The 26,697-nt window shown below is 41.3% G+C and overlaps 1 protein-coding gene across 26 annotated transcripts in view; it reads left to right on the top strand.

Moving 5' to 3' along the window:
• The window catches only part of KCNMA1 (potassium calcium-activated channel subfamily M alpha 1), a 712,564-nt gene extending 686,090 nt beyond the window's left edge, over positions 1 to 26,474 (top strand). For 6 of the 26 annotated variants that reach the window (XM_034662749.1, XM_034662744.1, XM_034662739.1 and 3 more), the window contains 3 exons: positions 9,164 to 9,358; positions 11,207 to 11,325; positions 12,869 to 15,532. In XM_034662749.1, the coding sequence (XP_034518640.1) occupies positions 9,164 to 9,358; positions 11,207 to 11,325; positions 12,869 to 13,118 (564 nt within the window). In that variant the 3' untranslated portion in view covers positions 13,119 to 15,532. Of the gene's footprint in view, positions 1 to 9,163; positions 9,359 to 11,206; positions 11,326 to 12,868; positions 15,533 to 22,733 lie in introns of those variants that run through there. The other 20 variants (XM_034662731.1, XM_034662737.1, XM_034662736.1 and 17 more) reach the window with 7 other exon arrangements.
• The last annotated feature ends 223 nt before the right edge of the window (positions 26,475 to 26,697 follow it).

Below are 26,697 nucleotides of genomic sequence, written 5' to 3'. Positions count from 1 at the left end.
CCCCCATGTCCAGCCGCGGGCTACCACCAATCTGTTCTCTGTTTCTGTGAGATCAGTTTTTTGTTTTTTGTTTTCAGGTTCCACATATAGGTGAGATCATACAGTATTCGGATTTCTCCCTTGTGTTCACATGTCTTGGCTATTGTAAAAAGTTCTGCAGCGAACATGGGAGTGCAGCTGTATCTTTGAGATAGTGATTTTGCATCCTTCAGATATACCAAGAAGGGGAATTGCTGGATCATGTGGTCTACCAGTTGTAATTTTTTGAGGAACAATCATACTGCTTCCCAGAGTGGCTGCACCAATTTGCATTCCCAACCACAGTGCACAAGGGATTCCTTTTCTCCTCAGCCTCATCAACTGTACTATTTCTTGCCTTTTTGACAACAGTCATTCTAGCAGTTGTGAGGTGATAGCTCATTGTGGTTTTCATTTGCATTTCCCTGATGGTTAGTGATGTTGAGCACATTTTCATACCTGTTGGCCATTTGATTATCTTCTTTGGAAAAATGTCTATACCTTTTTCAGAAATTTAATATAAATATATTTTCATAGTCAAAATATATAAAATAAATAAAATTATAGGAAAAATTAAAATCAATCAGTATTCTATCACCAAGAATTAGTCACCAAGTAAAATTTTGGGGTACTGAGTGTAATTATTTTTACATAAATAAACCTGTATCAGTTGACGTCTGAACTTTTAACATGAATTTTATATCTTGTTGTTTTTTGGATCCTTCCTTTTTGCATATTTTCCTATTATATCATATAATTGTTATGGTGCCATTAAATATTCTCTGAAAACATAATATTAATATCTGGGCAATGTAAGTTATTTAAGTGTATCATGATTTATTTAATCATTACCATATTGTTGAGTTTTTTCCAGATAGCCAGTTACCCCTAAATCACTTGTTGAATAAACATTTTTCCCTACGGTGTATGATGCTTTCCTTATCATATTAAAGAACAGATCAGCAAACCTTTTTTGTAAAGGGCCAGGTGGTGAATATTTTAGGTTTTTGAGAACCATACAGACTCCACTGAAAGTACTTGACATCTGTCATGATAGCACGAAAGCCCATTTGTAAACAAATGGGTATGTCTGGGTCCCAATAAAACTTTATTTAAGAAAACAGGCAGCAGGTTGGATTTGGCCCAAGGGCCAGATTTGCCAACTCCTGTATTGTTCATAGGACTATTACACTATCGTTCTCAGTAATTTATTCTGGTTGATTAGTCTTCTCATTTTTACTACTGTCTACAATGTTAAGTTATGACATATTTAATATTTACTATTGTCCCTGAGAGGACAATTTCATAAACTGTTTCCAGAGGAAATTTAGCACAGTTGTATCAAGTTTTTAAAAAGTCCAGTTGAGGGGCCCCTGGGTGGCTCAGTTGGTGAAGCTGCCAGACTCTTGACTGTGGCTCAGGTCATGATCTCCGGGTCATGAGATAGAGCCCTGTGTGGAGCTCTGTCTCTGGCACTGGGCTAAGCATGGAGCCTGCGTAGATTCTCTCTGCCCCTCTGCCACCCCTCCCCCCAGACTCACACACACTCTAAATAAATAAATAAATGTCCAGTTGAATCTATGATTAGGCATATATCAAACTTAAAATTTTTCCGGAAAAATACGACATTATAACATCCCGTTGACATGTTAAGAAACACAGTATTCTTCTTTTTTATTTTTTCCCTAATAATCTTCTCTCTCTGTGGATGATCATTATTTTGCTTTCCCTTGAACAACAGTAGCTGTTCTTATGCATGACCAGGAGCTATGATACTAAAGAGAGCTTCCAGAATAGGAGTGTTAATTCTCAAACGTCTATGACACTATAGTCTCTTTCTTATTTCTAATTTTATTTTTTTAGTTATATTTGTCATACTTGTTCATTTTTTCGAAGAATTATTTCTTGTCTTTATCAATTTAATAAATATCCTCTTGTGATTTCATTAATTGATGCTTTATTATTTCATCCTTCTGCTTTTCTAAGATAAAAAAGAACAATAAAAGACAGTTCTTTTAATGCTTAGCATTATTTATTGTAATTCTTTTGTACTTAATAATAAAATCGTTTAAGGCTCTGAATTTGTTTCTGTAGCTTTGGCCTCGATCCGTGACATTCTTACATGCCGTTTTCAAATAGTTAATTTTTGAATACTGTATATTCTAAGTGTGATTTCCATCTTGACCTATAGTTAGGTTTTAGAATACTTTTCTTTTACACTTGGAGATGTTGAGATAGTTACTTTTATTTCTATTATTTGAGTTTTCTGCAGTAGACGCTACTGCTTATACGTGATTGTATATATTGAGATTTTGTACTTTGAGCCGTTGATCATTTTTTTGTAATTACTGCTTGGAAGCTATCTGAAAATGTTGCAAAGTTTAGCACAAATCCACTAAATCGCTTTTATTATATCCTTAATTTTCTCATAGTCTGGTCTGTTGGAGCTATGGAAGCTAGAAACACAGTGATATTTTACATATCACCCTCAGTCCACATTTATTTTACTCTAATTGCTAATTAGTTTTACTTTCTGTATTTCAGTATATTATTTTGTGCCTAAGTAGGTTACATCTTTATTGTAAATTTTAACTATCAATGCAAAGCTAACTTGCTTAAAGTAACATTTAAAATTTCTCCCTGGAAATATAGTTTTCTATGTCTATTTTGTTTTGCTTTTTCCTATTTCTCTCTGAAAATATCAGAGTTTGATTTTCATTTTGGCTTTTGAATAAGTCGGAGAACCTTTGCAATTTAATCAAATCCCTTAGCTCACTTATGTTTAGCTATTAAAATATAATGTTATAGTTTTGCATTATGCTTTAGACATGCCTCTGTAATTGTGTCTTTTATTATCCATCTTTGGGTATATAGACTATATTTTTGTACGCATATTTTCTCTAGTGATGTGTAAGCTATCTATATTCTATTTTTGATTCTAGTTAGTGGTTACCAGACATTCTCTAAATATATTTGAAAGTATATTTTCTAAGCAATATTATCTAGAAAAATTTAGCTCTTGATTCTTCCTTTATATCCATCCTCCTCTCTCCTACCTCATTTTTCTGACTTTAAAAAATAAATTAATATTACTGTATTAAATAATTTTGTCATTTTTTTCTTTCAAGAAGTATTTTTGACATTTGCATTTAGTTAAGTAATAAAACTTATAATCATTTCTTAAATTCCATGTTTCAGTATATTTCACCAGTATTTTTAAACCAAAGTTGCTCATTTTTTAATTTCTAAAAGTTTCAAATGAACTTGAAGGATGCTGACTTTTGTTCTTGAGTATTTTTTAATGAAGTGAATCAATAAATGCTTAGATACTCAGAGATTCAAAAATATTTCTTTTTTTAAAATATTTCTATTGCCTTCACAAATAATTGATGATTTAGCTGCATGTAGAATTCTTTTTTTTTTTTTAAAGATTTTTATTTATTTGACAGAGATAGAGACAGCCAGTGAGAGAGAGAACACAAGCAGGGGGAGTGGGAGAGGAAGAAGCAGGCTCATAGTGGAAGAGCCTGATGTGGGGCTCGATCCCATAACACCGGGATCACGCCCTGAGCCGAAGGCAGACGCTTAACCGCTGTGCCACCCAGGCGCCCCTGCATGTAGAATTCTTGGTATAAATGTGTCCTTTCAAAACTCAGTTGGCATCATTCTTAAGTTTTCTAGAGAAGTCTCTGGCTAACTGATTGCATACTTTTTTTTTTTCCCTTACAGTATTGTGTTTGGTCACATGTCTTCTTCATTTAATATTTTTAAATTTAAATATTCACCTGTTACAGATTTAAGTGATGGCCACATTACTTGGTGAGCCGTTTCAGTCCACATCCTCAGTTCATTCTCTCAGCTCAGGATAGGTTGTGTTCATTTGTTTCCTTGCTTGCTTACTCATTTTTACCTGCTCGAATTTTGTTTACAGCATTAACTTGTGAACACTTGGTATTTATCAATTTGACCTCTGTTGTCTTTCCTCAATATCTACCAACATTCTCATAAAAAAAAGACAGGCAGGCAGGCAGGCAGAAAGAAAGGAAAGGAAGGAAGGAAGGAAAAAAGAAAGAAAGAAAAGAAAGAAGAGAGAAAGAAAGAAAAGAAAGGAAAGAAAAAGCAAAGGAAGAAAGAAAGAGAGAAAAGAATGGAAAGAAAGAAAAGAAAGATCTCTACATATTTTTCTATATAGTTTCGGCCAACTTCTTACTCTTACTTCCACATTACTGATGTTGTGTGTATGTGATTTTTAGTTCTACAACATAGTGCCTCTTTTTCATTATTGTTTTAATAAGAACACTTCACATGAGATCTACCCACTTAAATTTTTCAGTGTACAATACAGTACTGTAATTGTTTCTTAATGGATAAAAATCTGGCCATTATAAGTTTAGTTACCTTTTAACTATTTCTCTTTTAACACCTTTATTGAGATATAATTAATAATCATGCAATTCTCCCATTGAAAATGTACAATTCTGTGATTTTTAGTGTAATCACAAATACGTACAACCATCACCACAGTCAATTTTGGAACATTTTCATTGCCTCAGCAAAACCCTCCATACCCTTTAGCAACCCCCACTAACCTCTGTCCCCCTCCCCCAGCCCTAAGCAGCCATTAATCTATTACCTATCTTTATAGATTTGCTTCTTCTAGACATTTCATATAAATGGAATCATACAGTATGTAGTCTTTTGTGACTGACTTCTTTCACTTAACATAATGTTTTCAAGGTATTAGTACTTCATACCTTTTTATGGTATGAATAATATTTGTATAGCTGAATAATACTCATGCATGGATATAACACATTTTATTTATGCATACATTAGGTGATAGACATTTGGGCTATTTCCGTTTTTGGCTGTTATGAATAATGTTGCTATAAACATACGTATACACGTTTTCATATGGACATATTTTTAAAATTTCTCTTGGGTATATATAGAAGTAGAATTGCTGGGTTATATAACTCTGTTTAACCATATGAGGAACTGCTAAACTGTTTCTCAGAGTGGCAGTATCATTTTATATTCCCACCAGCAGAGTGTTCGTGTTGCAGTTTCTCGACATCCTCACCAACTCTTGTTATGATTTGTCTTTCTGATTATAGCCATCCCAGTGAGTGTAAAGAGGTATCTCATTGTGGTTTTGATTTGCATTTTCCTGATGACTAGCGATGTCAAGCATCCTTTCATTTATTTTGTTGGCCATTTGTATATCTTCTTTTTGAGAAATGTTTAAGTCTTTTGTCCATTTTTAAAATTGGGTTATTTTTCTTTATGTTGTTGGGATGTAAGATTTTATATATATAATGATTTTATATATGTATCTTACTTAAGATTACATATATATTATGCATATATATTCTGGATACTAGACTTTATCAGATACATGATTTGCAAATATTTTCTCTCATTCTGTAAGGCTTTTTTTTTTTTCACTTTCTGGATAGTGTACTTTGATGCACAAAAATTTTAACTTTGATGAAGTTAAATTTATCTTTTTTGGGGAGATTTCCTATGCTTTGAGTGTCTCCTATGCTTTGAGTGTCATATTTAAGAATCCATTTTCAAATCAAAGGTCATGACAATTTAGCCTATGTTTTCTTCTAAGCGTTTCATAGTTTTAGCTGTTACATTTAGGTCTTTGATCCATTTTGAATTAATTTTTGCATATGGTGTGAGGTAGGGGTCCAAATTTATTCTTCTGAATATGGAAGCCCAAGAATTGTAGCACCATTTGTTTAAGAGACTATGTTCTTTCTCCATGGAATGGTCTTGGCACCGTTGTAGAGATCAATTGACCAAAAGCATATGAATTTCTTTCTGGACTCTCAATTCAGTCCCAAGTCTGTCCTTATGTCAATACTACACTGTCTTGATTATAATAGTGTTGTAGTGTGTTTTGAAATTAGGTAGTGTGATTTTAGATTGGTTGTATGGAGTGCTTGCAACTTTATATGAATTTTATTATTTTTTTAAATTTTTTAGGGTTTTATTTATGTATTTGAGAGAGAGAGAAAGAGAGAGAGCATAAGCAGGGTGGGGGGCAGAGGGAGAGGGAGAAGCAGACTCCCCACTGAGCAGGGGGCCCAATGTGGTACTCGATCGCAGGACCCTGAGATCATGACCTGAGCCAAAGGCAGACGCTTCACCCACTGAGCCACCTAGGCACCTCTCATATGAATTTTAGAGTCAGCTTTTCCATCTCTATGAAAATGGTTTTGGGGGTTTTGACAGAGATTGTACTGAATCTCAAAATTGGGGGAATACTACTGTCTTAATATCATTAAGACTTCCAATCTATAAACATGGGATGCCTTTCCATGATTTAGATTTCCTTAATGTCCTTCAACAATATTTTGTAGTTTTCAGTGTACCAGTCTTGTACTTCCTCAGTTAAATTTATTCCTAAGTATTTATTCTTTGTGATGCTATTATAAATGGAATCTCTTAATTTTATTCTTGTATTGTTCATTGCAAGTGTATAGATATACAAATGATTTTTTGTATATTGACTTTGTACCTGCAAACTTGTTGAACATGTTTATTATCTATAATTGAATTTTAATAGATACCTTAGAATTTTCTATATATAACATCATATTCTCTGTAAACAGAGATCATTGTACTTCTTTCTTTCCGATGTGGTTACTTCATTTCTTTCTAGTCTCGGCTAGAGCTCCCAGTGCTGTGTTGAATAGAAGTGCTAAGAGCTGACTTCCTTGTCTTGTTCCTGATTCTAAGGGGAGAGCATCCAGTCTTTCACCAATAAGTCCGCTGTTAAATTTGGGTTTTCGATACATGACCTTTATCAGGTTGAAGAAATTTCCTTCTATTCCTAGCTCGTTGAATGTTTTTATCGTGAAAGTTTATTGGATTCTTACTCTAAAAATATCTTACATAAAAAAATTGGGTAAGTTGTATGAAGTCAGCTTTCTTATAATCTGTTCTTTTACTTCTTATAGAAATTGTATTTTTTTAAAATTTTATTTCATTCTAAAATGAATGCTTCTTTTCCTTTTACTTCTTCCAGCAACCATTTAATCATTCAACATGATGCTTTTCCTTTATATCTTAAATACTGTGGTTCCCTGGTAAAAAATATTTATACTGGCTTTTTAAATTTCTCTCTACCTTTATTTGTTTCTACCAAAAAACAGAGTTTGGTATATGAGGTTGTGAATGTTCTGCCATCCTCTTGGTCTTGATCTAAAGGGGTAATTAGAGCGCAAAGGCCCTTGTCAGAGTTCATGCCCAGCACTCACACGTTGAATGTGCCCCAGGGTGAAGGACGGGTCTCCAGCTTCTACTGAGGTGCTATCTGACTGTGGGGCAGAGGATTTACCTGTGAAAACTTCGGAGATGTTTTCGGGTGTGTCCCAAGGCCACCTCCACTACAGCACACCTCGGGGGTCTCTTCCCATTACTGCTGTCCAGTCTCAGGAGGCAGGGCCCTGGTGTCTTTGCCTTGTCATTCCCGAGCCCAAATAGGGTCTTCGAATGGAAGCAGATTGAGAAGTACAGATGCAAGGATGAAATACAAGACCTTGGTTTGCCCACTGATCAGTGCCTCCTGGGCACCACGCACTGCTCTGCGTGCCTCACGTGTGTTAGTCTACCGTCCTTATAACCACTCTGTTCATACATTTTACGGATCATGAAACTGAGGCACAAAAATGGCATATAACTTTCCAGGGTCACACAGCTACTGCAAGGTGAAGCCAGCGTTAAACCCACCACCTGACTCCATCCCTCGAGCCCGCAACCTCCTGTACTTGCACTCTGTCTGTCTGCTTCTGTGCACCAGGGCACATCTGAGCTCCGGTAGAGGAGACGTGCATTCTCCTTAGGGTCTGACTCCTTCTGGGTAACATTCCTAGTCTCCTTTGCTGTTGGAATTGTCTATCATGCTGGGGTGTTTTGCAGTATTTCATTGAGGAAAGTGAATCTTGCCCCAGGAGAAGCGATCATCTGAACTCAGAAGTCCTCCTGGAATAATTTGCATATGAACTTGATCTTAATGACTGTGCTTATTTTGCTGAGGAGAGTATCAAAGCCTAGAACTGGTTACTCAACCTCCCTCAAGACAGAGAACTAGTGATGCCCGCCCAGCATGAGAACTTGTCCTTACCTGGTTTATTCCCCACCACATTTTGCCAGGTCAAGTGTCTGAGAAATTGCTGAGGTGAAATGCAGCTGTCTTTCCTAACCCACTCCCAAAGGTCTGTAAGCCCTCAGAAGACACAGGCAAGCTCTGGTTTGAATTCATTTCACCTGCTTGCTTTTTTCTTAGCTTGGAAAATGGACGGCAGACCCTTACTTGAGATTTTTCTCAAATTAGGCTGGGTGACAAATGTCTTTTTGAGCTCTTTTATTTGACACCCTATTAATTTTTTTAAACTCCATCGTTTTGTTCCCAACAGACCTGTTATGTTTCAGATGTGAGACAAATGTACAATTGAGGGAAACTTCTCTAATGTGCTATGTTTGCCTCTGACTATTGAGATGACCGCAAAAAACAAAACCAAAAGTGCACACACCAGGACACCCACCTCCTTGTAATGTTATCTGGCATATTTAATTAATAGAGTCTTCTGGGTTAGATTATTATCAAAGCACGTAGTGAATTGTTGAGCGTGTGGCCTTAATGACGCTCTTGGCATCTCTTTCCTACACAGAAAGAAGTTTTGCCACTGTTGGGGAAGGCGACTTTCTGGCATAAGGTGACAGGACCTTCAGAGATAGTCGTACTTGGGTTAGCAGCTGGGGCCGGCTGCATTTTGTGTCACAAGTCCAAAGTCCCTTGGTAGACAAGGCAGACTTGAAGAGAGGAAGCGGTGTTTGCATCCCTACTAACACCAATTATGGTAAACACCAACCATTTAGATTTCAGCCCTTTAATGAAAGTTCCCTGAATTGGTTTTTAAAAGTCAGGCTCTCCTGGCAGAACCAAGTAGGAGAGAAAAGAATGGAATAATTGGAGGCTGCTGTCTTTTCACTTCCCACATAAAATTATTTGAAGAGACAGGCCAGAACTTTAAACAGGCGATACCAAGAAAAGTTGTAATTTGGATGTCTATTGTTGTGACGTGAGGGTGTTTGCTTAAAGGACTTTTCCCCCCAACTCTCTCCCCAGACATACTTCAACGACAATATCCTTACCCTGATCCGGACCCTGGTGACTGGAGGAGCCACTCCAGAGCTCGAGGCTCTGATTGCTGAGGAGAACGCACTTCGAGGGGGTTACAGCACCCCCCAGACGCTGGCCAATAGGGACCGCTGCCGAGTGGCCCAGTTAGCGCTGCTGGATGGGCCCTTTGCGGACTTGGGGGTGAGTTCATGGTGTAGAGGTCACCCGCGCCCACTGATTGGGAATAACTTGGGCTGAGTGAACTGGGTGCCAGACAGTGAGGACCTAGGCACCTGTCTTTTCTGTTTTCTATGGTAAATAACTCTGAAGTGATGTTCATGGTTTACTGGTAGCAGGCGCTGTGCTTTACATTGGTCATTCGTTTTATTCCCATGGCAATCCTTTGACATAGGTTCTATTATCAGACATTGTAAGGAAACTGAGGCTCAGAGAGACTGAGGATTGGCCCGATCAGGAATTTGCACCAGGAACCCTGGCTTCAGAGCCTGTGGGCTTACTCACTCCCCTAGGTATCTTCTACCATGAGCTAGGAGGCATGAGGGGATTCCAGCATGCTGCCAACCCTGAGACCCCTTTTCCGCAGGGTCTTGGCATATCTCAGGGCTACTTCACCCCAAAGGCACATTCATAGCCTATGAGGAGCTTTTAAAAACACCGATGGCCATGCCCAGTTCCCAGGATTCAGAGTATTTGTATCTGGGTATGACTCAGGCCCTGGAAGTTTTGTAAACACCAACATGCTTCTTGAGCCACCGGCCAAATAGCATCTCATGGGGGTCCTTTAATGACTCCAATTCTGGACCTGGGTCTTCGCATTTCTGAGGATGGACCCAGTCACTTTCCCCTATGCCCTCCCTGCTGCAGAGGGGATGACCAATGCCTCCCTTTGGGCTTCACGCACCAGATGGGTTCACGTACTCTGGCAAAAGTCTGCAGTCTTGACCCTTATTCGCAGCCCGACCCCACCTCCATGGATGTGTTCAAGGGGTGGCGCCACAAGTCTTGGGAACAAATACATTTATTGCACAAATAATAGTGTCACCCAGGGAAAGGGTCACTTTCTCTATTTCTTCTGAAACCCCGATGCCGACTTGCATCATATTTTGGCGTGGTTATGGGTAAGGACCTTTGTTAGACTGGGATCTATCATTGACTTACCAATACGCTTTGGAAGGATAAAGACTTTAAGTAATGGTAGGATTTGGCCCCATTTGTGTTCTGTCATATGATGCCCATGCGGAAATTCCAATGACAGGAGGGACAAAGGCAGCCACTATATTCCCAGAGAAGTCATTCTTCCAGGCCCTTCCTGTACTGATGCCCACCTAAAGCCACCTGGCTGCATGAAGCCAACATTCCTAAGTGAGAGGGTTTGCTTTCACATTCCACATCAGGCCCCAGACCCTCGGAAGGTGACCGTGAACTGATTAGGACTGTGAATCTCACTGATTCAGCCTGCAGCTCTCCGCCTCCTGGGGAAACACGTTCTCTTCCACCACGGCCATCTCAGAGGTCTGTAAATTGTGCTTTTCACACAGTCCTTTCCCTGAAAGAGTCTGTCACCATAGTACCTGGTGGGGTCTTTTCTCCTTGCAGTGATTTTAATTATCACTCGAGCAGTTTTGACAACACGGTCAGATCACAGTGATTACAGCTGAGGTGGGGCTAAACATAATCCCCATTTCGCAGAGCTGGTTTCTTCTCAGCCCAACATGCATCTGAGACCTTCAAGCTTTACACCCTCACTTCAAATGAGGGAGAGGCACACTCTCTTTAGGGCTCTCATTGCTACAGATGGAAAACTGGAGAGAACTGGAGGAGAACCCCATCATTATATGATCTCTAAAAATGACCAGTCTTGGATGTAAGCTGTTAATCACAATGATGACTTCAACCTCAGTCCCTGGGGACAGACCCTCCAACTCAGGGGACACCAAAACAAGCTTTCATAAAAAGGCTCTGTTCCCCCTGGACCTCGACTTTCAGACAAATAAAATTATTTCTCTCTGTTCTTTTCTTGTCTCCCAGGATGGTGGTTGTTATGGTGATCTGTTCTGCAAAGCTCTGAAAACATATAATATGCTTTGTTTTGGAATTTACCGGCTGAGAGATGCTCACCTCAGCACCCCCAGCCAATGCACGAAGAGGTGAGTATATTTCCACTCTGCTCTCCCAACCCAAATGCAGAGACAGAAATACCCTCTCTTGTCCCCCACTATGAAGGCAGAGGTCTATGTACATGCACTCAGTCTGCCAATGACTGCCCACATTATATCCAACACTGAGTTTGAGGTTATGGGAGGTTTTTCCTTTAATTACGCATAGCAGATATAAAGATATTGTGGGAAGAATTCAAGTTTTATAGATTAGTTCCTGAATAGGAGCATCTCCTCCAAATTCCAGCTACTGGGATTATTCTGTTGGTACCTATTAGAGAGATATTTCATATTGTTGGTGTTTAAGATAGATGGTTCCTTGCCATATCTTACTTAGATGCCTATATTTTTACTGAAAATATATTTTTTAAAGATTTTATTTATTTTTTGACAGAGATAGAGACAGCCAGCGAGAGAGGGAACACAAGCAGGGGGAGTGGGAGAGGAAGAAGCAGGCTCATAGCGGAGGAGCCCAATGTGGGGCTCGATCCCACAACGCCGGGACCACGCCCTGAGCCGAAGGCAGATGCTTAACCACTGTGCCACCCAGGCGCCCCTGAAAATATTTTTAATGGACTTTTTATTTCAAGAAAATTGTGTATTATCAACTGAAGCAGAAAAAAATAACAGTTTTTGTGTGCTAGTTATATTTTTCTAATTGCATTCAAATAAATTCATAGCAACGCCAGATTAAAAGTACATTGTAGAATTACCAAAATCAGTGTATTTGGATAACATACCTCAAGAAACAATGCTATAGAGATGAGTATTTCTCAGTTTTGCTTGCACATTAGAATCACCAGGGGTGTTTTTTAAAAATATTCCGATTTCTCTGACTTACTTGGTCTGGACTGAAAATATGGATAATTTTTTATTGCACAGAGATTATGGCACATAGCCCGAGTTGAGACTACTTGCTGTAGACTAGTGAGTTCTCAAAGCTTAGTGAGCACGAGAATCACCTGCAAAGCTTGTCAAAACACAAATTGCTGGGCCCCATCCCCGGCTTATCTAACTCCGTAGATCTGGAGTAGAGTTGCTTAAGAATTTGCATTTTAAGTTCCCGGATGATGCTGGTATGTCTGGCTTGAGGACCCACTTTGAGGTGTACCACTATAGAGGAAACAGTGATTTTTTTTTTTTTTTTGGTCCTGCGATGTGTGTCTGGGATGGTCAGAACATTCTAGAATGAAAGATGCGGTGCACTCCGTGAACCTCCTGCGTGCATTTGGGCTACTCAGGATCAGAACTGAACTTGATATTGAATTGAAAGGGGCATGCAGACTGTAGGAAGCACAGTTTGGTTCTCCCACCATAGGCCCTAATACAGCATCGCTGCCAGGGCTGGTGGCAGGCTTCCTGCCCTGAGCTAAAGAGAGTATGATTTAGTTTGGCTTGCAAGAGAATGTTTAAGGCCTTGGACCAGCTAGAAGCCCATCCTCCAGATGCTCTTCAAGACCGGAGGAACCTCTTGGTGCAGAGGGAGGTGAACTATGCAGCCAGTTATCCGTGACCCCTTTGCTTTCCCATGCAGGTACGTCATCACCAACCCCCCGTACGAGTTTGAGCTCGTGCCGACAGACCTGATCTTCTGCTTGATGCAGTTTGACCACAACGCCGGCCAGTCCCGGGCCAGCCTCTCCCATTCCTCCCACTCGTCCCAGTCCTCCAGCAAGAAGAGCTCCTCTGTGCACTCCATCCCGTCCACGGCAAACCGACAGAACCGACCCAAGTCCCGGGAGTCCCGAGACAAACAGAAGTACGTGCAGGAAGAGCGCCTCTGATATGTGTATCCACTTCCACCGTGTGTGAAACTGTATCTGCCACTCATTTCCCCAGTGGGTGTTTCCAACAGTAACTTTCCCCCTTTTCCCCTGTAGTCCCCCCCTTTTTTTTACACATATTTGCATATGTATGATAGTGTGCATGTGGTTGTCATTTTTATTTCACCACCATAAAACCCTTGAGCACAACAGCAAATAAGCAGAAGGACCAAAAGTTATTTATGATTCTAGGGGAAAAATAACCCAAAGGCATGCTCCAGACATAAATAGCTCACTGCAGGAAGGAGTTCGCAGAGTAGAGGCGAGCCATTGTGATCGATGTCAGTTATGCAAAGCAAGTTTAGTTAATGTAGAAGAAAAGTTTGTTCTGATTTATCAGGATTATCAGGGTGCTTCGGGTTTTGATTTTGTTGTTGTTTTCCTTCCTTCCTTCCTTTCTATTTTTTTTTTTAAATACACACGCAATAATATATACATACACATTTCTTTGAAAGGAGCAACCAAAAAGCAACAAAAGCATATCGATTGTTTCCACTCTCTGGGCTGATGTCTCGCGAAGCGTTTAAAAGGCTTTCGCCATTTGTGTAGATGATTATTAAGCACCTGCTTTTATAAGAGAACATCTGAGATTTTTTTACTCACCAAGGCCTTTTTGTCCCAGAGCTCACTTCCTCTGGGAGTTCGTGTGAACATTTCTACCCTTACTGTGGAGGAAAGAATAGTATCCCATTTGTGGATGTATCAAATTCTAGTCATTTAATTTAAGTGAACAGAGGTTTGATTGCATATTAAATTGTTATTCTGTCTCCTTATGCCATATGACTAGCTATTTTTTTTCTTTCACTTTTGACATTTGGGATGAAAAGCCATATGTATCATAAATATCAGATGTAAGTCATTAAAAACTGCCTTCCTGGGATTTTTACATCTTTTAAAAGGTGAATTACTTACCTTATGTACAGAATAAATAATGCTCAGGAAAGAGCGAGTATTTTTCCATGCATTCTCAGGGGACCTTTTTACTCCCCTTTGTTTGATTAGCTAGGGCCCCAGTGCCAGGTAGGAGCAGGGGCTGGGGCCATGGCAGAGCGTGAGGAAGATAAACCCAGCAACAGATCATGTTTTTCTAGGAGCCGACATGCTAAACAAATCAGAAGGTTGGGGGATCGAGCCACCTTTGACTCAACAAAGACAAAAGCTAGCCACCGCCCCAAACTGTTGGCACAACTGCATGGTGCTGGCTGTCCCAAAGCAGAGAGCTGGTGGGAAAATTCCTCCTCCCCAGTTCCTTGAACATAGCCAGTTCACTCAGGCAGGCGAATGACAACAACAGCGAGCTGTTCCTTGTTGTCACGAGGTGGGGGAGAAGTGTGCAACAGTGAGCCAAACACATTTTTGTAGAAGTATTTTTTTCTTTTGTTTTCCTTCCTTTCTTCCTTTTTTGAAAGTTGGTAAGCATGAGAGGAAAGGTAGAAAAATCCCTTTTTCAATATCCAGTTGTCAGATGTTTTATGCATGCAAATCAGGCTTTAGGCAGGGCAGTAGTTCCTACAAATGGGCAAACTCCACCGGAACCGAATTCCTGTACGTGTGGACGAGCCCTGGGCTGGTGGATACCAATTGGAAATGTCTACTTTAAAAAAATTTCATTGAGCAGAATAGGGGTGGAGGGGAGGAGAAAAATGCCACAGCTATATCATCTCTACAAAGGTGTTTTTATGGTGAATGCTTTGAGTTTAGATTTCGGACCCCCCTCCCCCCAAGCATGGTAGTTTTGGAGATTTGCTTGCTGTGTGAATTGACAAGCACTTTTACTGACAGAATGGTGAGGCTCAGTCTGAACTTCTGCCCCCATACCAAAGACAGGGCAGTGCAGTATTCAGACCAGGAACGGGGTGGGGAAAAATTGTATACATGTATATTAAAAAGCCCTATGAGTGGAAGAATTTTTTCAAATTATTTTTTCCCTATATGTATCAATTTCTATATTATGTATAACTATCTATCTTTTTATATAGAATTATATATATCTCTCTACATATATACACACACATATAGATACGCATATATGTGTGTATATATATACACACACATATACCCCAGTTTGGAATCATGATGAGCTTTTCATGCATTCTTTGCAAAGAAGGTTATAAAGTTGTGCCCATAGAACATTTATAACTATAAGAATGTGCCAGTTAAAGTGCTCAACAGGAAATATGACAGTTTAAAAGCATTGTAAAACTCACATAGCTTACTTCTCTCTCTAAAGTGCAACAAGGATGAATAGAATGGGCCAAGGTATGACAATTAATGGTTCTGCATGACCTAGCCACTGCTGGGGGTTTTCTTCTATAACGTTGTCCTTGTGAAAACTTTTGTGAAATTAAAAAAAAAAAAAGGAGTTACAAATTTTATTCTGTTATTGGTTTGTTTATTTTTATTTTTATTGTTCTGTTTGTGGTTTTATTTAGTTTGTTTTGCTTTTTTTTTTTTTCCTCCCCTTTCCCCTCCTCTTCCTTCCCTACTTCTCCTCCTTCCTCCACTTTCTAAATTGCTCAGCGCCATGAGGCTGTGCGGCTGCTACTGCTAGATCCCTTAGAGTTTGTTTTGGTGTTCTTGGTTTTGGGGTTGGGTAATTTGGGGGGAACTTCTCTCCATCTGGCTTGCCTTTAAATCTGCACGTGGCCTCCCTGCCCACCTTGGTACCTTGCTCCAAGTCCAAAAGCATTTTCCCATCAAGAAACCCAGCTTCCTCCACTTCCCCCCATCACCACCACCCCAACCCAGCCCCTCATCGGTCTGACCACATCTCTGTGTTTATCTTGGCAAGACCCGCTAAATCAAAGTATGATGCCAGGGGATAAACTTTGCTGGAAACCATTTTTAGTTATTCCACTTGGCAAACCTGCTTCTCGGCTCATATTTTATCCTCCTTTAAATTTAGAGCAAGAGGTTTATTAGTGACAAAAGCATTGGTCTCCTTTATGTTTGATCAGTAGGACCCCAAATGAAAACTGCTCAGTTATATGTATCAACTCACAGAGCACGCCCAGTTATCTGGGGCCTCACGGCTCAGGCCCTGCATTAACCAAGTCTCTCCTGCCACCTGCCTTTCAGGCATTTGTTACATCCCAAAAAGAGATTGGGCAGATAGAAGTAATTCCAAAATGCGTTTTATATACAATCTGTTAGCAGCTCTGATGAGATGATGTTGTGACAGGGATGGAGTGGGAACAGACTGTGACATGAGATGAAACTTTGGAATTTTCCCGGGACTTTGGGCACACAACTGAGAGTTGACTGTAGCATTTGGCTAATGATACATTCAATGATGAAAACGTATCATTATGACCTCTATTCTATTAGCTGAAACTACTATGTTATACTTTCCCCTATAGAACCAAGAAATCCTCCATTGTTTTCCATGTGACTCCAAACTTCCTCAATCCCCTTTCAGGTTCTTTTAGGAGGGGAGCATACAAGATTCTCATATTATGTCTCTCCCCTTCCTGCTCCCCCTAAAAAAAGAAAAGAAAAGACTAGGAATGAAATAAGAAGGAAGGAAGGAAGAGTGAGAGAGAGAGAGAAAGAAAGAAAGAGGAAGAGAGAAAGAAAGAGGAAGAAAGGAAGAAAGAAGAGAAGACTAGGAATGAAATAAGGAAGGAAGGAAGAGCAAGAGAAAGAAAGAGGAAGAGAGAAAGGAAGAGGAAGAAAGAAGAGAATGAAATAGAAAGAGAAAGAAAGAAAGAAGAAAGAGAAAGAAGAAAGGAAAGAAAGAAAAGAAAGAAAGAAAGAAAGAAAGAAAGAAAGAAAGAAAGAAAAGAAAAAGAAAGAGGGAAAGGTAGAAAGTGAAAGAATTATTTGGAGAGAAAGTATATGCATTTAAAAAGAGCAACAGCTAGAAACTCATTTATCTGTACTGTTCTAGAAGAGAAGCAATTTGTAAGCCATTCAGTCCAGTTTGCTTTAGGCTTTGAAAGGGCTGAACCTTAAGTAAGTGGGTAAACCAGGAGGTGGGGTGAAGCCTTCTCAGTGTCAGCACTCGCTCAGATGGTCGTAAAATCATCAACACCCGAAGGACTACTACCCAGGGTCCTTCCTGAAGCCAGTTCAAATGGATGAAGAGAAAGCTGGACCCTTATACATAGGGTTCTGCCACAACCAGGAGAAGTTTCAAATTCTGTATGAATATTACAGGTTGTGACCCAGAACCTTAATATAAGTGCTCAGTAAATATTTTGAAATAAATTGATCTTAAATATTTTCAGACCTTTCATCATTTTATCAATTATCTTTACTCCCTTGGCTTAAACTTAAAAAAAAAAACAAAAAACAAGAATGCCTCTGGGTGCTTCCCGATGCTGCTGTGCTGTTGGCGCTTTCTCGAGCTGGGCTCACGGCTTCTGAGATGGGGAATAGCCGTGTTAAGTACAGTGAGACAGAGACACTGACTATGCCTCCTGCCAGCATTGTCAAGATCTCAGATGGCCAGTAAAACCTTTGACTGGCTCTTCTCCAGCATGGGAAAAGCCTAAAGGTGTCTGCATCCCAATAGAGACAATTAAATCAACCTGCCAGGTTCCTATAGCAACAGGCTTCTGGAGGATAAAGAGGAGCGTGTAGAAACTTCGGTGCCCGTGGAAGTCAAGACAGGGTAAAAATCAGTGTCTCAGTCAGCTTCTTCAGCCCATCCCTGCTTTGTCATAACATGATGAAGAATAAGCTGCGGGCACCTGGCACTGAACCGGTTCCCTGTCTCCCCCCAGGAGATCGCACATCTGTGGCACAGGGAGGTGAGAGGGATTATCCCCAAAGGGAAGAGTGGAGAGTCTGTCCTTGGCATGTCAGCTGCACAAAGGCCCCAGAAAAGGGCTGGAGCGGGCAGTTGGCTCTGCCCAGTGAATGGCAGCATTAGACTTTCAGTTAAAAGAGGCAAATAGAGTCATGGCGGACAACTGCAAATAAGCATCAGTTTTCATAAATGGAGGCTGCTTGGTTCTGGTACGGACGGTTGTCATGTCTATGAAATAGCCACACTTCACCCACGGAGGGGGAAGAAGGCAATATGCATGGGTGGGGTGTGCAGGGCAGAGGGCAAATGGCAGCGTGCATCCTGGAAAGGTGAGCTGTGCAAGCACACAGCGTTACCTTTGAAGGCTGCAGCTCCTGGTTAGGGCTTACTGTTCTCAGCTGTGGTCTCTCTCCAAATGGAGCCCTTCCCTTTCCAGCCCTTTCTCTCTAAATCTCAGCTTGTGGTACAGCAGGAAAAGGGCCAATTATTCCAGATCCCTTTGCTGTATGATCGTCTCTCCTTGAATGCAGTCTTCTCTGGGGAGCAGTTATATGAAAAGGCTGAATCCCACAGCACTGACAACCCACAGAGCCAGCAAAGAGGCTCCATTTTCACAGTAAAGCCTGTTTCTCTGCTTGCAGGTACCCAGGCGATCAGGTCAGCCCAGGTCTGAGGTTCTTACCTCCCACAACCTACTCCTCCAGGCTCCTTGCGGCTTGAGGAAGTCCTAGCTCTAATCCTGGACCCTTCTATCTCAGCAATGGAAGATGCAGATGGCTTGTGGGTAGGGTAGGGCACCTGTTGAGTACAAAGCCATTATTTTAAGGATACAGGTCCCGCAGCAGGGTAGGAACCCTGGACTCCTCAGAAAAGACATTGGGTCACTCCTTCCTCTCCTTTCCTTCCAAATGAAGATAACCCCAGCAAATCCTCCTCTGTCGTCTATGTCAAAATCCCCATTCTGTAGGCCAGCACCCCAATTTACAACTCTTAGATCTCCACCCCCAGTTCATTTGTGGCCACACTGAAAAGGACCACCCATCCTCATCGTAGCCCTTTAGTGCTGAGAATACTCATGTTGCGAACCCCTTAGTGCTTACTTAGTGCCAGACTCTTCTAAGCACTTCACCTCCAGTAACTCACTCAACCCTCACACAAGCTCAGATGTACCTGCCATGCACATCTGTTTGAAGGAAATCTGTATGACGGATTTGTTCAAAGTCATCCAGCCAGAAAGTGTCAGAGTGGCATTTAAAACTGTGAACTCTGCCCCCTGCCCTCCTGGCGGCTGCTACCATCAACAGGCAGAAGCGTTCATATTTACTTACCATGCATCCGGGCCCGTGGTGAGCGCTTCGGCAGCGCTAGCCCCTTTCATCCAGACAACAGCGTTAGGAAGATCTGGTCATGAGCCCATTTTACAGACGAGAAACCGTAATTGAGATCAATTATACAGTGACTTGATTGGAGCCATGCAACTCCCGTGGGAGACCTCCGATCCCTCAGTCCTTACCCTCCTGCCCCACGCCATCTCCGCCGCCCACACCTCCGGGCCAGTCCGTGGTGGATCGCTCATGGTCCGGCTGGTCTCCGTAGGTGCCTTCTCTCGACAACCGGTTCTTTCAGAAGCATCTCTCTGCAGTCCATGCCCAGGTTTTATCTCGTGCTACTAGCCCACTCACCAGAGACTGCCACGCCTCCTGTCCCTGATTGGGGGGGGGGGTCACACACTACCCCTGCTGTGATGACGTCATGCTTAGCAGCCTCCAGAGGCTTGTTGACAAATGGGGCTGTTTTCCTCTGGCCCCTAGGAGGCCCTCACAGCCAGATCCATTGCCCTTCCCATCTTAGGGACAAAATCAAAGCTCCCGGAAATCTTTCTGGCCTGTGAAATGAGGCTTGGAGAGGAGATAAACTCAAGGATTTGCATTTATCCTGGACCACTTCAGCACTCATTTGAATCCCTTCCCTGAGTATTCTTCCTCATGGCCAGTGTTCTAGGCTCCCATTGGCACAGTTTCTTCTTTGGAAGGTGAGAGTCAATAAACCAAAGTGTCATCGTCATGCTTCAAGCACTTTCCGTTGAAGCAAATGAGTAACGATCACTAAAGTGTGTGTTCCTCTGATGCCTTTTGAGAGAATCTCTTCAGAAACGACCTTTGTCCCTGGATATTTTACTAGAATGCTCAGAGCATTAATATATTTCTATTTCCTCAACATCCTATCCAATCAAGTCTCCAACAACATATATATTTATATCTTACAAGGCACCCAAATTAAAAAGCCTGTTTCTCAGACGTAATGAAAACCTCAACTCATCACCAGGACGTGCTCGAACACTTCTTGTGTGGAAGCTGAATGGCCAAAAACACAGGGGCTACTCTGCATAGATTTTCTTCTATGGCAAGAAGTGTAGAAGGAAAGAGAGAACGGAGCTTAAATGGGGGAAATAATGCTCTCTTTCTTACCGACAGCAGAAGGAATTGATATTCTCTCTGCCACGAAAGGTCAAAATGCCAACTTTGAATTGAACTGTAAAGACTAAATTCTGAACAATTATTCTCTGCAGCAGTTGTAAAAATTTCAGCAAATTGCAGCTGTCTTAGGTCTTTCGCCCAAAAGACCTACTCGCTTCCATCAGCAGAATTCAGTTTCCTTTCCAACCTGGCATGTCCAACCTAGCACTAAATCCCTTTGCACCATCAGTCCCCACAGCGGCACAGCCAAAACCAAGGGCAGCTCAGGCAAACAGCACAGACGCCCCATTCCGCTCTTCTGAAAATCATCTTTACACATAAACCATTGGAAAAAGTCATAGTTTGAAATTGTTTCAGCAGCCTGGCAATGCTTTTAAAACATAACCATCACACTCTACTCCTCTCTGAAAGGTTAGTTTAATCGTAGATCACAAAAAATTGGTTTCCACAAATGCATAATGGTTCATCTATGTCACACTTGAACTAAATGGTTTTTTAAATGGAGCTGAAATTATTTTGATGTGTACACAGTCCTGGATTTCTATACAACCTTTTTTAACCAGTCCATCAGGAACCTTGCCTCTAAAGCCTCATTAATAATTCAGATGTGCTGATGACTTTAAAAGATCTATGGAATTGAAGCTTAGAAAAAAAAAACTCTGCTTGACAAAAAGATAAATGAATGTAGAAAGAAGCTGTAGGAGTCTGGCAAGCTGTAGATCATCTCAGAACAGATTGTAACTTTATCATTCTGTCAGGGGGAATAATTTAAAGCACTTAATCAGTTAGCTTCACTGTGAGGAGGTAGCATTATGAATGCCTATCGTCCAATCTGTTCAAATCAAAGTGAACTTAATTATAATAGGTGAGAGAGCCAGCGCAGGAGAAAGGGGAGTGGAGAACCATCCGAGAGACAGTCGTGTCCTGGGGGTAAACTGAGCTGCCGAACAAAGGGTAGTGAACAAGATCTCCCCAAGGCACACCCCCTCTCCAGTGACACGGTTTACACTGAGGGCTCAGACTTGACACAGCAGGAGAGAGAGGACGCATCCAGGAGAAACATGCAGAGCCGTTTTGAGCTGATCACAGATGCTGAATTTATAGATCATTAACCTATCAGACAGACAGACGTACAGACGTGCACACGTGCACACACGCACACACACACACTCTTCTATCAAGCCAGGTGAGCAATTTTGGTTAATAGATCAGTCTGGGACCCCTGACAAGGCAGTTGTGACTTGTTCTAATAAAGAAGAGGCCATTATCTCTAGAGCTGTGGGTGTGCCTGAAAGCTTCCCCCCTTTTTCTTTTCTTTTCCTGAGCCACAATATGAGTCCCCAGTTAGAATGTCCTATTTGCCCAGTCTCTTCATGTCTGGACACATGGCCGGTTATCCCGAAAGTTTCAATCCTAGAAAAAGGCAGGGGTGAGGCCTGTGTCCTGTAAAACAGAACTGAAATGCTGAGAGGATGCTAGGCTCTTTTCTTTCCCACCCCCCTCCCCTCACCCCTCTGAATGCTCTGACTCAGCATTCTCGCAGCCATCTCTGTATTTAGGGTGGAAATGAAATGCCAAGACTTCGTCCAGCTCCCTTGTCAACAGCTCGGGTTATTATAGTCGGTTAAGATATTGCCACCAGGAATTCTTTTCATAACTTTTTACCAACACAGAGTTTTCTTTCTTGCAATGAAAACCATCTCAAAATCGTCTTCAAACTTTGGTTGCTATTCTGATTTTGAGTCTCATTGCCCAGCAAAACCTGTGGGCTTACTTTAAGACCCTCAAAACTGGCTGCAAAAAAAAAAAAAAAAGAGTGGTGTATTGAGCTATAACTTCAAGTATGCCTGTTACAAACAAAGCCAAGTCCAGGTTGAGAGGAGGAAATCCTGCATAAGATGTTAGATCACTGGCTCTGTGTCAGGGACAATGTCCCTCACGTTCTGCTCAAATCCGTGAACGCACAGATCTTTCCTCAGGCACAATGTTCATGCCCAATATTTGATATATTCAACATCTCCTTCCCACCAAAGCTTTCCAGGACACTAAAGGAACCCCAGAGAACATTGCTGGAGTTCCTCCTCCAACCCCTCCTTATTCTCAGAGGTCCACCCACGGTGCCTCCAAGTCCCAAGGGTGCACTGGTCATCCCTTGCCACAAGCAGCAGAGGTGTCCCACGTTCTGGGGTTCTCCCTACACCGCACTATCTCTTAGCAACTACTCACTGTCAGCTTCTATCGATTACATTTGTGCATTTTTTTCAATGAACTTTCCAAAGGCTTTACCCTAGGACTAATTAAGCTTCTCATTTCTCCTTCTTGTTCTCTATCCGTTTTGCCCTTTAGCAGAAAAGAAATGGTTTACAGATGAACCGGATAATGCCTATCCCAGAAACATTCAGATCAAGCCCATGAGTACCCACATGGCTAACCAGATCAACCAATATAAATCCACAAGCAGCTTGATTCCACCAATCAGAGAAGTTGAAGATGAATGTTGACTCCCAGGAGACCAGAACTATTTTTTTAAAGCCTGACAAACTTCATAAATGGTGATGTGACTTTTCTTCCTCTTACATACTGAATCACTGGTGGAAATGTTAGGATAAATGAGAATTGCAAGAAAAATAAAGTAGACAGATCTTTCTCTTTGTCTGCCTTGAATATTGCTTCCATGTATTTTGGAAAAGGAAATGATTTCATTTATAAATGAACATACTAAAATAGTCATGTATAGCCTCTAGCATTTTAAATTATTTTTATTTATTAGAAAGAAAATATATTTTTTCTTTTTTTTTTCATTGTCAAATATCTTCCCTATATCTAAACAATGCAAAATCAACATGAGTAAGTGGCCAGACTCCTTAATGCGTATTTCTCTTCTTTCTCTCTTTTCCTTTGAGGAGAATGATGGTCACCACCACAAATAATTGTAAGGAAGGGAAATGGATTATTAAAACAATTTTAAAATGGTCCAATGATGTAAACATGTACTTCAGTAAATTCGTAGAAGGAGACAAAAGGGGGAAGGCGAATTTCCTGGATGGGTGTGTATCTTAGCTGCACTGACACCAGCTCTTAATAAATGGAAACTTATTTATTTTCTCAGTTGAAAGTCATATTTTTGTAGTTTTAGTTTTCATTCTGTATTGCTCATCCCTTTGTTCATATATTTAAAGGGAAGACCTTCTTGCAGCTTTTCTACAATTGCCAGATCAGGTTTATCCGGCCAACGAACGATGCCAGAAAGGTTGTGAGACGCCTGGGACATAGAAGTTGAGGACCAGATGCACTCGAGATATTGCTCTGTTGTGGTGCAAACGGTGGGGACTCCTCCATGCTGTTATGCTTCCTATTTCCTATGTCCAAACCACCCACGCAAGTAGAGGAATTTCAACTCAGGAAGGTTCTGGTGGACTTTTTCCCCACGCCCCAAGTCTCAGAGCTTTTAGCCTGAAAGTTTGTAAACACCAGTGGATAGTTTCACTTAACAATGGGATATGATCACACATTTGTTCTTTTCACTGAGTTTTTGTTTAAAAAGCCAGAAAAATTTTCACAGTCAAGACTACTTTTGCCCAGATTTTATTTTTTCCAGGATATCCTTTAGTTGCTGGGACAAAACACACAAACTTGCGGCAACAGTGTAAAACATAATAACGACAAAAGGAAAGCAATGAATGCACTCAATACAGACTGTTAGAAAAGGCCTTTGAAAAGGACCAGCAATGAATTCAAATGTCTCAACCACTTCCAACTGTGCTCAAAGATTTTTCTAGCCATCAGACACAATTACCAAGTCTCAGAGCTCTGCCGTGGCTTGCATGCTCGGTGTCCAGTCGTCCCAGCAACTGTTTACGTTCCACACGATTGAGCGAATCTTTCAACTTCAAAATGATCGATCTTTTATACAGTCATCAGGGTCTATGGAGAAGCATGGACGTGATAGTGATTTTTCTTTCCTTAAAAATGTAAACCGTGGACACTTGAAGAAACCAAACTTACCAAAATGTCCCTCCAAAGTCCCATGATACCTCTTCCATTAATTCTTTAGGCCGTGACCCTGTGGTACTTAGGTAATTAGTGCAAATCAGATCAGAGCCAAGCAATGAAATCACCATGGAAACATATGTCCACTAAGTACTCCAATGACCAGTGTAGGCAAAATGAGCTTCCATCCCTGTCTACACCCTGCAGAGCCCATGTAGTCGTGCTTCTGCCTTGTAGGCGCCGTCCTGAAGTGACTTGTCAGACTGTGGTTGCCCTGTTGTCACATCCCATAGAAGTAGTTCTATAAAAGTATTGTGAATATAATGTATGTCCAATTGGATTGTTTAAAAACCACTTATAACCAACCACTAGTCTACACAGCAGACTAAAATGACGTCAGCAGTCTATATTCAGGCTTACGAACATTTCCTGGTTTCCAACAGAAGTAAAACGGGTCTGTGGGGGTGAATCCCTTGTTTGGGTTCCGCGACGTTCCTGAAAGCTAGGCCTTCTTCTGCATAATGGTTTTGCTTTGGGGTCACCTTAGTACGCTCACATCAATCCACGCTCTTCTTTCCTTCGTGAACCCTGGTGGACTCTTCTTCACTCCTCTTCCTGATAACCATTTCTGAATTTGTCATAACTGTTTGGTGTCCTCTGGCAGGCGATGTGGCTGCCTCCATGATCTTCCCTCAGAGGAACACAGTGTCCTGTGCCTCTCGAGCCCATCTCTCCACACCAAGCCAGTCTGAAAACCCAAGCGTCAACTCCGTGACCATCATGGCTAGAGATTTCAATCTAAACTCCTTTTCCTTTCGTTTTTTTTTCCTTTGCTTTCCATTCAAGTATTGCTGAAAGAAAACTTTTTTTTCCTTTTGACCAAAATGGCTAAAATGGTTTCCTAGAGCAAAGGGCTGCCGCCAAAACTAATTGGCAGGAATCTGTTTTCTTCTGCGGTAGAGCAGCGAGCTCATGGTTAGCTTTTGATAACGAATTCAGTAACAATTCAATAATAAATTGCCTGAGACAAAATAAAAAAAGGGCTTTTTTTTTTTTTGAGGAAGTATGCAAAATGCCTGCTTGGTGGCTCTTTTGGCAAAAGCTGGTGCCTGGTATGTTCAAAGTGACACGAGAACAGAAACAAGATTGTAAGACCACTGAAGGGCTCAAGGCAATGCTAGAGCTTCCTCATTCGTTTCTCTGTGTTGATCTCTGTGGCTGGGAAGTGGTCGTCTTTCCACCCACTGTGACAGACCCGTCCCTGCTTTTCGGACTAAACTAAGCATAGACCCATGATGATCATCATTGGTACTGTCTGTCTTGTGAGACTATGGTTTCCCATCGCGGTTTAGGGTTCTAGAAAAGTCCTTACCCAAACTAAAGACTCCTGGGTGCTTTGGGAATCAAAGACTCATCAAGAGGCTATTTAAGAAAGCAGAAAGCACCCGTTTACAAAGACATCATCACCACCATCATCTTTCTTATTAAGAAAACTTTTACTTTCATCTAAGCAATTTTATATTTCAAAATATCCCCTTGAACCAATATAAAAGACTTTAAATAGAAGTGGTGGTGACTGAGGCATGTTGGGGGACACCCAGAGCTCCTTCCTTTCAAAGGTGGGGCAGTTTATGATGTATTTTGCACAAAACTTAATTAAAGACTTTAAACAACAGGGGATTAGAACTATTTGGTTAGAGTTGGAAAAGGGGGAAACTGAGATAGCATAAGAAAATTGGGAATTATTTTCATGTTGAAAGGTGAAAGAGTGCAACTTCCTTACTTGTGGTTTAATATGAGTGTTCAGAAGTTACATCTGCAAATAACTAGCTATGCACTTTGAGAATGTTCGTGAAACCCTTGGAGTCCCAGGGACCTCATTTGTAAATGAGAGTGATTCACCTAAATGGCCCTAAGGTGCCTTTCAGGTCTGGGAGGACATGAGCTAGGTGAGGAGTGGGAGTATGGGAATAGCCCTGGGAGGCAATCTTGTCCTGCGCTGGAATGATGGTCCTCTTGCTACAGCACCCAAGCGATACTCTTTTTTTTTTTTTTTAAAGATTTTATTTTTATTTATGTGACAGAGAGACAGCCAGTGAGAGAGGGAACACAGCAGGGGAGTGGGAGAGGAAGAAGCAGGCTCCCAGCGGAGGAGTCCTATGTGGGACTCGATCCCGAAACACCGGGATCACGCCCTGAGCCGAAGGCAGACGCTTAACGACTGCGCTACCCAGGCGCCCCCCAAGCGATACTCTTGAGAGTGGCGTGTGATTTCAGCTCTGGGCATGTGAAAGCTAAGTTCACGCCTCTGTTCCACACT

The sequence above is a fragment of the Ailuropoda melanoleuca genome, chromosome 6 (genome assembly GCF_002007445.2).
Source record: "Ailuropoda melanoleuca isolate Jingjing chromosome 6, ASM200744v2, whole genome shotgun sequence".
NCBI lineage: Eukaryota > Metazoa > Chordata > Mammalia > Carnivora > Ursidae > Ailuropoda > Ailuropoda melanoleuca.
Note: the sequence above shows the minus strand (reverse complement) of the source record. Positions and strands in the feature narration are given on the sequence as shown.